Raw genomic sequence first — 12,110 nt, forward strand, 5'->3', positions numbered from 1 at the left:
ATGCACTAAGGATTTTTAGAAAGAGAAACCCAATTGTTTAAAAGGGAGAAGAGGACAAGAGAAGGGGATATAGAAGAACCCTAAGCAATACAGTTACACTAATGGCCCTTGTATTATTGTGGCAATATTACTTACAAATAAGAGCCAAAGAGAAAAAACAAGCTGTGTTTGCTAGATGTACTGTCTGTTCCCTGCCTTGTTTTTCTGCTCTAAAGTATAACACTGTGTTGACGTAGGGATGTAACTGCTATGAATATTGATGACAGCAAAAGCCTTTTTTCTCTGTCTGGCCTAGTAAATAAAGCAGAAGGGATAAAAAGGGAAAAGGAATTGTAAAATCAGCATGCTGTTTTTAGCTTATCTTTTTCCCCTAGAACTCTTAAGTCTTGGAAACATATTGACAACCTACATTTGGTGGTCAGGGTCTAATTTGAGTATGGTGGGTTGGTATTTTCAGGGATTTTTGTTCTGTTCAAGTAACAGAAGTGCACTCTCCCTTTAGCCCTCAAAATTAGCGTCTCTGCCTCATTGAAGCCTTCCTGGATCCCTCCCCTCCCTAGCCAGTAGCAAAGTCAGTCTTCTCCCGGCTATCAGGGAATATGGAGAATAAATAAGGGAGTCACTGGAGGTCTGAAGGCTCATGCATGCCTGGAGGGCTTGACTGTAGGGAAAGGGGAAGGGGTTGTGTTCATGGAAGGTCTTGGCAGCCTGATGAAGGGTATGGGTACATGGGATGAGCCAGGCTGAGGGCAGGGCCAGTTGGGGGGTCTGGGGGAAGCATGGGTGTGGAGGTTGGGGGACAAGTGAGACTCTATATGGTTGAAAACACTGACTCTGGCTAACTCGCACCACAAAAGAATTTATTAGAGCTCGCTGATGGTGATCAAGGATCAAAGGGAGCTCTGGAGGATAGGGTAGGGATGGCAGGGACCCTGGAGGGAGGAACTGACCAGCTGGCTTTTCAGCAAGACTAGCAGGAAGGAGGGAATGGGAGGTGAAGGCTGGAGTCTGGCAGTGGTTGGATGGCTGCCCTGGTGGTAGAGAGGGAGAATGCGGGGGGGGGGGGGGGGGGGGGGTGGTGAGGGGAGATACAGGAAGGTCAGGCCAGGTGATAGAGAGGTAGCACTTTGGTAGCAAAGTGGCTGAAGCCATCTTGTAGCAGTCCCATAGCAAAGTCCTGGTGGAGTAGGAGTGGACTAGTCCTTTGACCTTCTCAGAAGGCTCAGGATGCAGAATCACACTTTCCGGTATTTGTCTTGGGGCATTCACAGTGTTCATGTTTGGAATCCTCACTTCCCCACCAGGCTAAACGTTTCGAGGCTAGGGATGGCAATGGAGCTGTTTTTCTAAGCCTAGCTCCTGGTGTGGGGTTGGTCATATAGATGGAGATGCTCACTAAGTGTTTCGTGAGCCAAATTTATTTGACCTCTTGCACCAGGCATCTTAATAAGTGAATTCCATGATTTCCATTTTCCTAAGGTATTGGGTAAATTTCGTTGGGTCCCACAGGGTAGAATTAATATTTGTGGAGGGCTTTATGGCCCATGTGGAAGAGTTTTAATTGCTGATGGTTTTTCATTGAGTTATTAAGTAGCCTCTTGCCAGGGAATGCCTCTTATAAAATTAATTGCACACATCCCAGTGGGTCAGTGTTTCTATTAAAGCTGAAGCTGCATAAAGGAAACCTTTACAAAAGAGGAAAGGATTCAACATTTTTAGACCTGCTGATGGATGTGTTCTCTGGGCTCATGAAATCACCGGAGTTGGAGCAAGGAGGGTTCTAAGAGTCAGCTAGCCTGAGGGCTGAGTCTCAGAGGTCTGGGCAGCCAGATGGGAACAGCTGCCGGGGCTGGGAGGAGGGCAGGACACGCAGAGGCTGAGCCCAGTCTCCCTGGGATGGTGTGTGGGGACCACTCAGCAGTGGCAGCTGGGAGAAGCTGCATGCCAGTACGCAGGCAGGGGCATTGCCATTCTGAAATTTGCTCCCCTTCTGTGTTGGTGAGGAGACTTAAATACAGAGGTGAAGAGGGACTTGCTGAGGTCACCTTGCTGCTCTGTGACAAAGAGGACCCTGGACTTAGAAAGCAGGTGTAAACCCAAGAGGAAGAGAGAGGGTCAAAGCAGACACATCTTCCTTTCTTCCAAAGGACATTCTGTTCAAAGCCGCTGTTGGAATCTTTGTTGCCCCCTTGTGCTCTTCTGGGCCTGATTTGGCAATCTCAGGAGGAAAACATGCTGCGTTTTGCAAATGTGTGCAAATAACAAACAGGCCCGTTATGTCCTAGGCAGACTCACTGCACACACATCAGGGCAGGTGGCAAAATGCAGTCATGCAGCCTGGAATGAAAAGTGTTTTACACTTAGCTGCTTATGAGAAATTCAGTGTTAGAATTAAAACGCCTTCCTGGCACAGGTGCTGTGTTAATGGTGCCATTTCTCATAATAAAACTTTGCTTGGAGAAAAATGCTTATATCTCAGAGATATTGATTCTAATTCCTGTTTCTTTTTCTTCTTCTCCCCATCCTCTCCCAACCCCCCCCCCCTTTTGCTTCTCTTCACAGGAAAAAGTAGAATATGCCTTCCTGATTATTTTTACAGTTGAGACATTTTTGAAGATTATTGCGTATGGATTATTGCTACATCCTAATGCTTATGTTAGGAATGGATGGAATTTACTGGATTTTGTTATAGTAATAGTAGGGTAAGTGCCTTCTGTTTTGGGGAAATGTTTGAAAGATGGGAGGCAGGGAGTAATGGGAAGCCACAGTTTTTTGAGGGAATACGGTTGCTCTTCTCTGTGGCACTTGTGGCCAGAACCTTCCAGGGGGGTTTTTGAAGATGTATGATGCTACTGTCAGTCTCTGGGCAGAGACTGGTTCAATCCCCTTATTGTTCTTTCTTCCTTCCCAGTGATGTGTGTAGAAAGGGGTTGAAGCTCCCAGTGTAAGAGGGATCCTTTTACAAGGCCTTGGGTCTTCACAAATACACCAGCCCTGCTGGCAGTTAGAGTCAAATGAGTACAACTTTTAGAGTCAGCACCCTGATAAGTTAAAAATCCCAAAACCAGTAAAATAGTAAATCCTTCAGACTAGTGAGGTACTCTGCTATTTAACATCCCTGAGCAAAGCTATTAATTTTTTCTGCTGACTTGTGGGAAAAACTTTGGCATGCTACTGTCCCATTTTAAATAACAAAACAAGTGTCTGAATCATGCCAGTATCTGGCATGAAATGAAATAAGCCAGAAAATGCAAAGAAGCAGGCATTCTCCTGAAATCCTGTCATACGAAGGAGACACAAACAGTTGAATTAAAGGAAAGTGTTAAAAAAAAAAAAAAAAAGGTGGCCTGCATTGTGTGATTCTGATCCTGGCACACCTGGAAATTTTGCCAGCGAGAAGACAAAAAATGAATCCGTTTCAGAGGAGTGCTGGGCCTTTGGACCCACAGAGGGAAAGAAAATCTCTATCCCTTCGCTGAGTCTACATTATTCAGCTATAAAGTGGGTTGTTCCTAAAATTATATTTGGTCCTACAGAGAGAGATTGTGAAGTGACCTCTCTATGTTCATCTCCATAACTTTGGTCTTTTGAAGTCGAGTGAAATAATTTTTCTTCTAGGTTACTTAAAAAAAAAATTGTGAATCCCTTGGTTTTTCATGGAAGATCAATACAGCTGGATATTAGGAGAGTGGGATAAGTTTTGAGCCTGCCCTTCAAAACTCAGAAGTTCAAATGGGATCCAAAATGGTGGACCAGTGGGATAATTAGACTTAAGCGGAAAATGTCACCTTTTGTAAAAAAAAATCACCATAGGACATGGCATCTAAGATATTACTGCAAAGGTAGTGCAGCTAAAATGAACAGGTAATAGGTATGTGCCATACCTTCCTGTATATGCTGAACTCTAATAACTAATGGCAAGCAGGAGCCTAGAAAGTCTTTTGGTTCTGGAATAATTTTGCTGTACCTCTCCTGAGACTTGGCTTTGTGTTCAGCTATAGGATGGAGATGCTTAGCTCCATTTGTTTCTATACTTACCTTACAATCACCTCTGCTTTCTACCTCAAGGCATTTTTCAGACTATAGTAGAGCACAAAAACAGGGAACCAAACAGAGGGTGGTGGTCTCATTGTATTGAGAAGACAGAGACAAGAGTCCAGAAACGCTAATGGGGCTGAAATTTGACAGGCATGGTATGGGAAAGGAGGGGACTTTTCAGAGAAAGAACTTCATAAATATGCCTTGGGGTGCTCTTGAGCTTTGCCTGAAGAATAATTTATACTTACAGGGTGGTGAGAATCTATGAGGCCAGTCAAATATTATTACTTAGATAAAAAAGAAAACCTGGAGACTGTTAGCTGAGCAATAACTACAACTCACATAGATCTGAGAGATGTTCAAGTTATGTTAAACCAGAATGGAAAGACCCTGGACTGTCAGTAGAGACCCCATGAGGGCCATTAGTAGTAGAGCTAAACTAATTCTAGGGTAAGTGTTGGCAAACTATGGCCAATGGGCCAAAATCAGCCTGTCACAAATCTTTGCAAATAAAGTTTTATTGTAAACATAGTCACATGCATTTGTTTACATAGTTGAGTAGTTTAGGTCTGCAAAGCCTAAACTATTTACTCTCTGGCCCCTTATGGAACATTTTTGCTAAGCCCTGCTAAAGACTAAAGATCACTTGAATCCTTTGCTAATAACATTTCAAAAGAAGCCTGAAAAGGAGCAAACTGATGTGCAAAACTGCCTGCCAAAACAAAACTCAACACTCTTTAAAGGAAGACAACAAAATCCAGACACTTAACAAGTGTCCAGGATCCAGTAAAATATTATAGCCATTAATTAAGACATGTGATCCAGTACTAGGAGGAAATTCCATCTATAGAGACAGACCCAGAAATGACAGAGATGATGGAATTAGTAGATATTGCCTTGTAAGACTTTAAAAATAGCTATTGTAACTATGTTTATGGATGTAAAGGAACACATGACCACAATGAGAAGAGATGGGACAATCTAAGAAAGAACCACATGGGACTTATGAGAGGTGAAAAACTTTTCTGTGTTGGCTTAATAGCAAATTAGACACAACACAAAAAAATAAATCGAGGAACTTAAAGACCTACCAGTAACACAAAGAATAATGATGGAGAAAAATTGAACACCACTTTGGTGACCTGTGGGTGGTCTAACATACATATATTTGGAGTCTCAGAAGAGAGGAGATAGAGGGGAGCCAGAAAAAATATGTGAAGAAATGACTCCATATTTTCTAAATGTGATGAAAAATGTAAACTCACAAATTTAAGAAACTCAATAAAGCTCAAGCAAGGCAAACATAAAGCTACATCAAAGTACATCATAATTATAATGAAATTGCTCAAAACCAAGGGTAAAGAGAAAATCTGAAAATGTAATTAGAAAAGACATCCCTAGACTTCTCATCAGCACTATAGAAGTCAGAAGACCATAGAGAGATCTTTAAAGTGCTAGGGAAAGTGCCAACCTTAGAATTCTTACTCAGTGAAGATAACTTTTACAATTGAAGTGAAAACAGACTTTTTCAGACAAACCAAAGCTGAGACTTCACCACCAGTAAACCTATATCTCAACAAATGTTAAAGGAATTTCTTCACACTGAAGGAATATGAAACAAAAAAGAAATGAAGAATGCCCAGAAAGAGTAAATGCACAGATAAATATAAAAACAATTTTTTTCTCATTTTAAAATCTCTTTAAGAGTAATTGTTACTAGTAAAAATGTGTTGTGGAGTTAGTAGCTTCCATGAAAGTAAAATATGTGACAATAATAGCACAAAGGACAGGAAGAAGGAAATAACTATATACTATTGAAAAGAGCTTATAGAATTGGTGGTAAATATGATGAAATATTATTTGAAATTAGATTATAATAAGTTAGAGATGTATATTGTAAACCCTAGAGCACAGACCAGCAAACTTTATTTAGCCCATAGGCCAGATATGGTTTATGGCCTTTTTAAAAATGTTTCACATTGGTGAAGTATTTTCCTGTCTGCTTTGAAAGATTGTTTATTGGAAGACCATCACACTCATTCACATCTGTGGCTATTTGTTGCTAGGATGGCAAAGTTCAATAGTTGTGATAATGACCTTATGGCCTGCAAATCCTAAAATAGTTACTGACACTCTACAGAAGATTTTTGCTGACACTGCCCTAGAGAAGCCACTAGAAAAATAAAGGTAGAATTAATAAGTCTATGTTGGAGATTTAACAGAAATTTTAAAAGCTCAATTAATTCAAAAAGGGATGAAGGAAAAAGGAACAATGGACAGGGCAAACTGAAAACAAATAGCAAGATGGTAGACATAAACTCAGCTAAATCCTTATGTAGAATCCAGAGGTTATACATAAAAAACAAGACCCATGGGATCCCTGGGTGGCGCAGCAGTTTGGCGCCTGCCTTCGGCCCAGGGTGTGATCCTGGAGACCCCGGATCGAATCCCACATCGGGCTCCTGGTGCGTGGAGCCTGCTTCTCCCTCTACCTGTGTCTCTGCCTCTCTCTCTCTCTGTGACTATCATACATAAATAAATAAAAAATAAAAAAAACAAGACCCAATTTTATAGCATCTAACTTATAAAGACACAAATAATTTGAAATTAAAAAGCCAGAAAAACATATACTATGTGAAAAATAATCAAAAGAAAAGTAGAGTGGTACAAAATTCTTTCATGAAGAAGATGTAATGATCATATATACTAGCAAAACAACTGAAAGGAAGAATGGGAGATATCTATGATTTTAGTTGTACATTTTAATACTTCTCTCTTGAATGCTGATAGAACACCTATCAACAGAAAATCAGTAAGTGTAAGTGTGTAGGGAGATTTAAACAATACTACCTACTAACTTGACTTGGCATTTTTAGAACACTCAAGACCAGAATGCACATTCTTTTCACATGTACGTGGAACCTTGACCAAGAAATATTCTGGGCCACAAAATAAGTTTCAGTGAATTTAAGAGTATTAAAATTGTACAGAATTATGCATTCTGAATGAATTTAGCAATGTTTCTGGGTAGAAGGTCAATATTAAAATGTTAATTTCTGTATGCTAGTCATGAACATTTGGAAAATGAAATTTTAAAGATGTTATTTACTATAGCATCAAAAAGCATGAAATATTTAGGGATAAATAGCATACTGTAAAGGACTAAACTTTGCTGAGAGCAGATAAAGAATACCAAAATAAATAGAATGATGTTCATGGATTGGAAGGCTCAGTTATTGTTAGGCTATCAGTTCTTCTCAAACTGAGCTATATATTGAATCCTAATCTAAATCCCAGCAAGACTGTTGTAGAGTTTGACAATTCTAAAACTTCTATGGAAATTAGAGATGCTCTAGACTAGCCAAAGAAATACTCAAGAACAAAGCCGGAATCTGGTCTTAAGGCTTACTGTAATGCTATAGTATTCAAGACTACCGCATGATGTTGTCATAAGGAATGGACATAAAGATCAATGAAACAGAATTAGTCTAGAAATAGACCCGTATGTATGTGATCAATTGATTTTAGACAAAAGTGCCTTGATAATTCAATGGGTTCAATTATAAGTTGTAGTACTAAATTTTAGTCAGTTTTTTTTTAATTTTTATTTATTTATGATAGTCACAGAGAGAGAGAGAGGCAGAGACACAGGCAGAGGGAGAAGGCAGGCTCCATGCACCGGGAACCTGATGTGGGATTCGATCCCGGGTCTCCAGGATCGCGCCCTGGGCCAAAGGCCGGCGCCAAACCGCTGTGCCACCCAGGGATCCCTTTAGTCAGTTTTTAACAAGTGGTGCTGGAATAATTATCCATTATCCACTAAAAAAGAATTTTTATTCCAACCTCATAACATAAACAAATATTACCTTAACATGGATCATAGGCCTATATGTGAAAGGTAAAACTGTGCAACGTCTAGGGGAAGATCTTTATGACATTGGGCAGGCAGAGATTTCTTAGGATCCAAAAAGCACTAACTGTAAAAGAAATAATTGAAATTTTGGAGCGTACCAAAATTTAAATTCTTTCCTCAAAAGATAATGTGAAGAAAATTAAAAGTTAAGGCACATATTAGGAAAAAAATATTCACAATACAGATATATGATAAATGATTTGCATTTAGAATATATCTAAAGAATTCCTATAACCCATTAGTAAGAAGACAACCCAATACATAAATGGGCAAAAGATTCAAATAGATCTTCATAAAAGAACATATGTAAATGGTCAACAGGCACCTGAAACGATGTTCAACATCATTAGTAAGTAGAAAAGCAAAAATTATAACCACAATGACACCCTACATACATATCCACTAGCATTACTTAATATAAAAAGACTGACAATACCAAATGCTAGCCAAGATACGGAGCAACTGGAACTCTCACACACTGCTTGTAGAAATGGAAAATGGTGCATTCACTTTGGAAAAATTTGCCAGCTTCTTACAATGTTAATCATACACTAACCATACAACCACATTACCAGCACTACTCTTAGGTACTAACCCAAGATAAATGAAAACACATGCTCACAGAGACTTTATTCATAATGGAGAAAAACTAGAAACAAACCAAATATCTCTCAGCAGGTGAATGGGTAGATCCATTGTGATACGCTGGAATATCACCCTATAGTAAAAAGAAATGAACTGTGAGTAAATGTAGCAATTTGGATAAATCTCAAAAACATGGTGAGCAACAGAAATTAAAAGAAGAACATACACTATTTGATTTCATCTACAAAAGATTCTAGAAAAGGGAAAAAAAAACAACCCAAAGTGATAGTCAATCAGTGGATACCAAAGGTTGAGCTGTAAGAGGGAGATGTTTGCACAGAGACATTAAAGAACTATTGGGGACGATGAAAATGTTCTAGATATTGACTGTGGTGTTTGTATTTGGGCTTCTACATTTGTTAAAACTCCTCTCCTTGTACATTCTAAATGGATGTATTTTATCATATATAAATTGAGCTGCGATGAAGAGGACTTAAAAAGTAAAAAAAAAAAGTCATTTAGGAAACTAAAATAGGAATGGACTCATTGGTCTTTCTCATTAAATATGAAGAATTTTAGAACGTCAGGTTATTTATCTCAAATATGCACTAAATTATAGTCAAAGAATGGAAGAAAAGTTAAAAAAGAAAAGTCATTATGTCTTCATGTGTATCAAATTTCTACTCACCAAAGTTTCCGACTACGGACTGTATCTCAATCCAATGGATTTTCCATTCCAAGCCAACTGTGACCTATTGCTTTTGTCAAGATTCCCAATGACACAGACATTAAGGAAGTAATTGATACTTCTAAAATGTTAACTGTAATAGTGTGACCACAAGAGGACTCAGTGTGTCTACCAGAGCTGATAGTGATCCCCCCCACTCATATGGAGAAGTTTATCCCCCCCCCCAATGTTTCAGGCAACATATATCTCAGGCTCCTCACTTAAGCTTTTGTAAAGAATATGGGGCACTCACGCTGGTGTTTTTAACTTGAGTCAGTTTAGGTAGCTCCTTGCCTTTTCCTGTGTTGGGGTAAACTGTAAAATTCTAGGATCAAATACTTTCTCTTCATGTCCTGAGCTCTCCAGGCACGTGGTACTCTTTTTGTTGAGGGTGGGGGGTGTGAGCAGTGAAGGGAGTAGAATCGCAGAACATTGGGAAGGTGCAGGACTCTGGATGGTTTAACCAGTTTCCTCCTTTTACAGAGGGGAAAAACTAAGGCTCAGAGGAGGGGAGGAACTTTCCTAGAGTCTCCTAACTCTTAGGAATGGAAGCCAGCCCCAGCCCCTTCCACCCTGGCTGTCTGGAGAAGGCAGCCAGCTTCCCTCTCTGGCTCAGGTGCCTCTGTAACAGGAGTGAGCCATCATTCACCTGTTTTCAAGGGCATTGCTAAAGGTGAAAGGACCATGAAGGAAGCGCTGTAAAACACAGACGCTTGAAAGTGAGCTTCAGTCACCACCTGCATGAGTTACTTCCCTAACCCTTTGGGACGAAAATTCCTGTGGCTGCCACATTTCAGAAGTTTGAGGTTTTCTTTCCTCCTTTTTCTTTGTTTTTGTGAAGCTATGAACTTGTTTTGGAGGGGAGACTTTTGACTTGAGCCTTGGTGCAGGGGTTTACAGTAATTAAAAAAACAAAACTATTCTACTGAGAGAAACCAGTTATAAATTTGATCTATTTCCCTGGTCCTAACCAAAGAGAACCCACCATCTGAAGGTTTGAAAAGGTAGAGGCTTGATTTATTCACCCCCTGGAGCCGCCCCCCCTCCGCCCCCACCTGGGTTCACTGCTAATTGCTGTAGTGTTAAAACAAATGGCTGGTCTTTAAGCGCCCCAGAACGATAGCATGTGCCTGATCGGGACTGTGATCAGACCACCCTGTATTTTATGGACTTAGTGTCTTGGCAATCCAGAGGCATGCCAGTGGGGGCAGAGTTTCTGCTTTGGCTCCTAATTAAACTTTAGAAACCTTCTCTTTGTTGTTGGGCCAGTCATCCCCAATCTGATTGGCCAGAGTTGATTCTATTTGAAACGGGCAAATTTATATTTATTCTGAAAAACAAGCAATAATTCCAGAGCATAAATGTTTATTTGAAAGAGCAAAAGTAACTGTCAAGTGAGCAGATTGTCTGAAAATAGCTTTATCCGAAAAACCTTTGGAGAGTAGGAAAAAATGTGTCGTGGCTGCCAGATACAATATTATGCACATTTCAAAAGAGAAAATGATGATATTAATCCCTTACCTTGGGTTACTCCTTTTGGCCTTTGAACAACTCCTCAGCAGCATCTGTGATTTACACCATTCCTTGAACATCTCTGTATGGGTGTAGAGAGGTGTGTGTGTGTGTGTGTGTGTGTGTGTGTGTGTGAGAGAGAGAGAGAGAGAGAGAGAGAGAGAGAGAGAGGCAGGGGCTGTATAGGAAATGGTGTAGCATGTTGATTAAGATTTGGGACTCTGGAGTCAGTATTTACTCCTTGATTTACTCCTCAGATATTTTTCAAGCACCTTCTGTGTTGAGAACTGTTCTAGGCACTAAGCTTGAACAGACTAAATGCTCATGGCTTCTCGGCCTTTTGGCTAAGATCAAGTGTAGACTAGATGAACAAAGGAGCAACACAGACTAGAAGTCCCTGCCCTCATGGAACCTGCGTCCTCTCCTGGTGGGGCCAGCATACCTGGATTCATAAGTTACTTCTACCCTAGTAGTGGGACCTTGGGCAAGTTAATTGTTCCCATCAAGTGCGTTTCCTCACATGTTAAAGAATAAGAATTCCGACTGTGTAACACTTTGTGAGGATTGAGACAGTGTATGTAAAGTGGCACAGAGTGAACTTGCGTGGAAGGTAGCTGCCATGATGATTGTCCTCGCCACTTCTGTTCTGGCAGGTCCACACTTGTCACTGTTGGATCCCTGGTAAGTCCTCTCTTCTGTAGGACTGGGCTTGCTCAGGGATGCTCCGCTGGCAGGAAAGCAGCCAAGCTCAGTCCTTGTCACATCGTATCATGTGTAAGGGTGGCTTTCAGGATTCACAGTCTGATTCTTGCCTTTGCCTTGCTTCCCCTTCATTTAGGCAGCAGCCCTGCAGAATTAGTCCTTGTGCAGAAATAACTACTATTATCATCCTGTTTTGCTTCCCTGGGTGACAGACTCTAACATTCCTTCCTTTCTTCTTTTTTTCCCAGATTGTTTAGTGTAATTCTGGAACAATTAACCAAAGAAACAGAAGGCGGTAACCACTCCAGTGGCAAGTCAGGAGGCTTCGATGTCAAAGCCCTCCGCGCCTTTCGGGTGTTACGACCACTTCGACTCGTGTCAGGAGTGCCCAGTAAGCACGTCTTGTTTCCTAAAGCCAGGAGTTTGTTTACTTGTTTTTCTGCTGGGTGGGGCTCAGGATTCTGGAGCCACGTGCTGCCAGGTGAGTTTTTGGGTGCCAGCCAGGGGCTCCGCAGATGACCACGGAGGCCTTCACGGTTCTCAACACACTTTAGCTTGCATGGTCATTTTGAACCCCCTTGGTGGCGCTGAGAAAAGGCCCAGTAGTGATAGCTGTCTTCCTGATTCTGTAGG

At 40.8% G+C, this 12,110-nt stretch overlaps 1 protein-coding gene across 8 annotated transcripts in view; it reads left to right on the forward strand.

The window, feature by feature from the left end:
• Positions 1–12,110, forward strand: part of CACNA1D (calcium voltage-gated channel subunit alpha1 D) — a 301,585-nt gene that overhangs the window by 143,300 nt on the left and 146,175 nt on the right. For all 8 annotated transcript variants that reach the window (XM_041761871.1, XM_041761864.1, XM_041761866.1 and 5 more), the window contains exons 4-5: positions 2,563–2,702; positions 11,726–11,868. In XM_041761871.1, the coding sequence (XP_041617805.1) occupies positions 2,563–2,702; positions 11,726–11,868 (283 nt within the window). The remainder of the gene's footprint in view (positions 1–2,562; positions 2,703–11,725; positions 11,869–12,110) is intronic.

Source organism: Vulpes lagopus, chromosome 7 (genome assembly GCF_018345385.1).
Source record: "Vulpes lagopus strain Blue_001 chromosome 7, ASM1834538v1, whole genome shotgun sequence".
Classification (NCBI taxonomy): domain Eukaryota; kingdom Metazoa; phylum Chordata; class Mammalia; order Carnivora; family Canidae; genus Vulpes; species Vulpes lagopus.